This window comes from Clinocottus analis, unplaced genomic scaffold (assembly GCF_023055335.1).
Source record: "Clinocottus analis isolate CAN_PGR_092001 unplaced genomic scaffold, fCliAna1.0.p SCAF_21, whole genome shotgun sequence".
NCBI lineage: Eukaryota > Metazoa > Chordata > Actinopteri > Perciformes > Cottidae > Clinocottus > Clinocottus analis.
In genome coordinates this window covers 13,333,831-13,336,161 of record NW_027175943.1, presented here as the reverse complement: position 1 = coordinate 13,336,161, position 2,331 = coordinate 13,333,831, and the positions used below count along the sequence as shown (strand labels likewise).

The following is a 2,331-nucleotide window of genomic DNA, read 5'->3' as shown; positions in this document are numbered from 1 at the left end:
AGCACTCTCCTCAGTCATCGCTCGGCAGTTCTGCGCAGTTACAACTGTGGTTAGTTTGTTTCTCACATGCTCAAGGTGAGACTCTTCTCAAGGACCAACAAACTGAACATGTGTTCACCGTTTCCCAAAAAAGGACATCCATTCTGATTGGCCGACCGTCTCTGTGAAGAGTGAAGATCGTACAGAGATGCACTTCATTCGTCACAGCATTTGAAGCACGATGACGCCTCCAAACTTGCCGTTGTATAGCACATGTTTGTTCTTGATAAATATGGGTAAGTTGTGTGTATTTTTTTACTGCCTGTTTACTTTAAACTGTGTTTGCTCGTGACATGTTTTCAAGCATTTTTACATACCAGCATTAAGTTACTTTGCCTCTTCATTTCCTCCTCAGCTCCTATGGCATCTTTGATGGAATCATCTTCACATTTTCAATCGCTTGATGTCGGGGAAAGTGTGACTCTGCCGTGCGTCTGTGATAATGGAGCGATGTTATTCTTCTGGTACAAGCAAACCCTGGGACAGAAGCCAAAGCGCATGTCTTCTTACTATAATTTTGACGATAACGGCACCTTCCTCAATGAATATGAGAACAATCCACGTTTCTCACTGGATACTGGACGTGATAAAAATCACTTGAAGATTTCAGATCTGCAAATTTTAGACTCGGCCACTTACTTTTGCGTTGGGACCAATATGGTTGAAGTAAAATTTTGCGAAAGCACTACTGTGAATGTGAAGGGTTCAGGGTTGAAGGTCCCAGCTTTGGTCCATCAGTCGGCGTCTGAGGGCATCCAGCCAGGAGGCTCTGTGACTCTGAACTGTACAGTTCACACTGGGACCTGTGATGGTCCACACAGTGTTTACTGGTTCAAAGACTCTGAGGAGTCTCACCCAGGACTCATTTACACCCACGGAGGCAGGAACCACCAGTGTGAGAGGAAACCCAGCACACAAACACACACCTGTGTCTACAACCTGCCCATGAAGAGCCTGGATCTGTCTCATGCTGGGACATACTACTGTGCTGTGGCCTCGTGTGGACACATCCTGTTTGGAAACAAGACCACGCTGGACTTTAAAGGTGAGAGACTTTTTAGTAGAGGTTGTTGCATCCCATTGGTGCTTGAAAACATGTTTCTGCTGTCTCTCTGCAGATGAGGACTCTCTTGTCTCGTATCTCTCGAGTGCAGCTTTGACGTTCACCAGCATCCTGAGTGTCTTACTGGCTCTCTCAGTGTGCGTGATGAACAAGGGAAACAGCTGCCAGAACACAGGTAACTTCTGCTGTTCACATCTGGCAGCTTCATTTCACTGAACGTGGCTTTTGAATGAAAGAACTTTTCCTCTTTTACAAGCAGAGTCTCAGGCAAGATGTCCAGCTCCCTCCACAGCAAATGCAAAGGTGAATAAACAGCTGTTAGATGAACTGATGAACTCCCATTCACACACTTTGCTTTATTGGACAATGCATTGTTTCCTGGGTATTGTTTAATCTAATAATAATCCACTGATATGTGATCTGTCACCAGGGTCACCAGCAAGCAGAAATCCTGTATTATGCAGCTTTAAGTGTGCGCCTGCACAACGGATCCAGAAGACAGAAGGATCAGACCTGGAGTGAATGTGTGTACCACAGCGTGAAGCAGTAGAACTGGATGCAGCACATTTCTGCTTTTGAGGGTTTTCTCTTTTAAAGTGTGGAGGAGATTTATATCTCAGGAAATAAGTACGACTGTAGATCTTCTTCTGCAGCCAATATTAAATCTTTCTATCTTTTGCTAGTGTGCATATGTGTGATACTCATGTGTTGTGTGTGTGTGGTCTGAAGCAGGTTATCTGTAAACCACGTCTTCACCAGAATATTTAGAAGCTCAGATTTACGACCCTGTTAAGAAAATAAACATAATCTAAATGTTGAACACTTTGAGCTTGAAACATGTTGTGTCTTCATGTTCAACTGAGGAGCTTCTTCACATGAACAGAGAATGAGGTTAACCTCAAAGTGGTGAAACTCAATGTTCCAGCACAGGAAGGTGTGTTTCCTTCTCGACCTAAAAGCACGAGGCTTTGGTTCATGATCTTAAATTAGTATGCCGTGTTCTGCAAACCCGGTCAGTAGTAGCAAGCTCACATCGTGGCAGCGGCGCCTCATAGAGGCGTGTCCGGTTCTTACCGCTTCAAACTAACACTCGAACACGGCTTCCTCGAGCGCCGCGCAAATACACAGTACAGCAGCTTACAGAGCTATCACAAGTAGTCTGGCGAGTAAACTCACCCAAGTAAGGAGTGCACTCTACTGCATTAAAAATTCCCTTCAAAATAAAAGCA

At 44.6% G+C, this 2,331-nt stretch overlaps 1 protein-coding gene across 1 annotated transcript; it reads left to right on the top strand.

Annotated features, from left to right (window-relative positions):
* Positions 1 to 399: 399 nt before the first annotated feature.
* Positions 400 to 1,652, top strand: LOC137792607 (uncharacterized). The gene is made up of 4 exons (XM_068588347.1): positions 400 to 1,084; positions 1,158 to 1,277; positions 1,362 to 1,405; positions 1,533 to 1,652. The coding sequence occupies exons 1-4, from the start codon at positions 400 to 402 to the stop codon at positions 1,650 to 1,652; spliced, it is 969 nt and encodes a 322-aa protein (XP_068444448.1).
* The last annotated feature ends 679 nt before the right edge of the window (positions 1,653 to 2,331 follow it).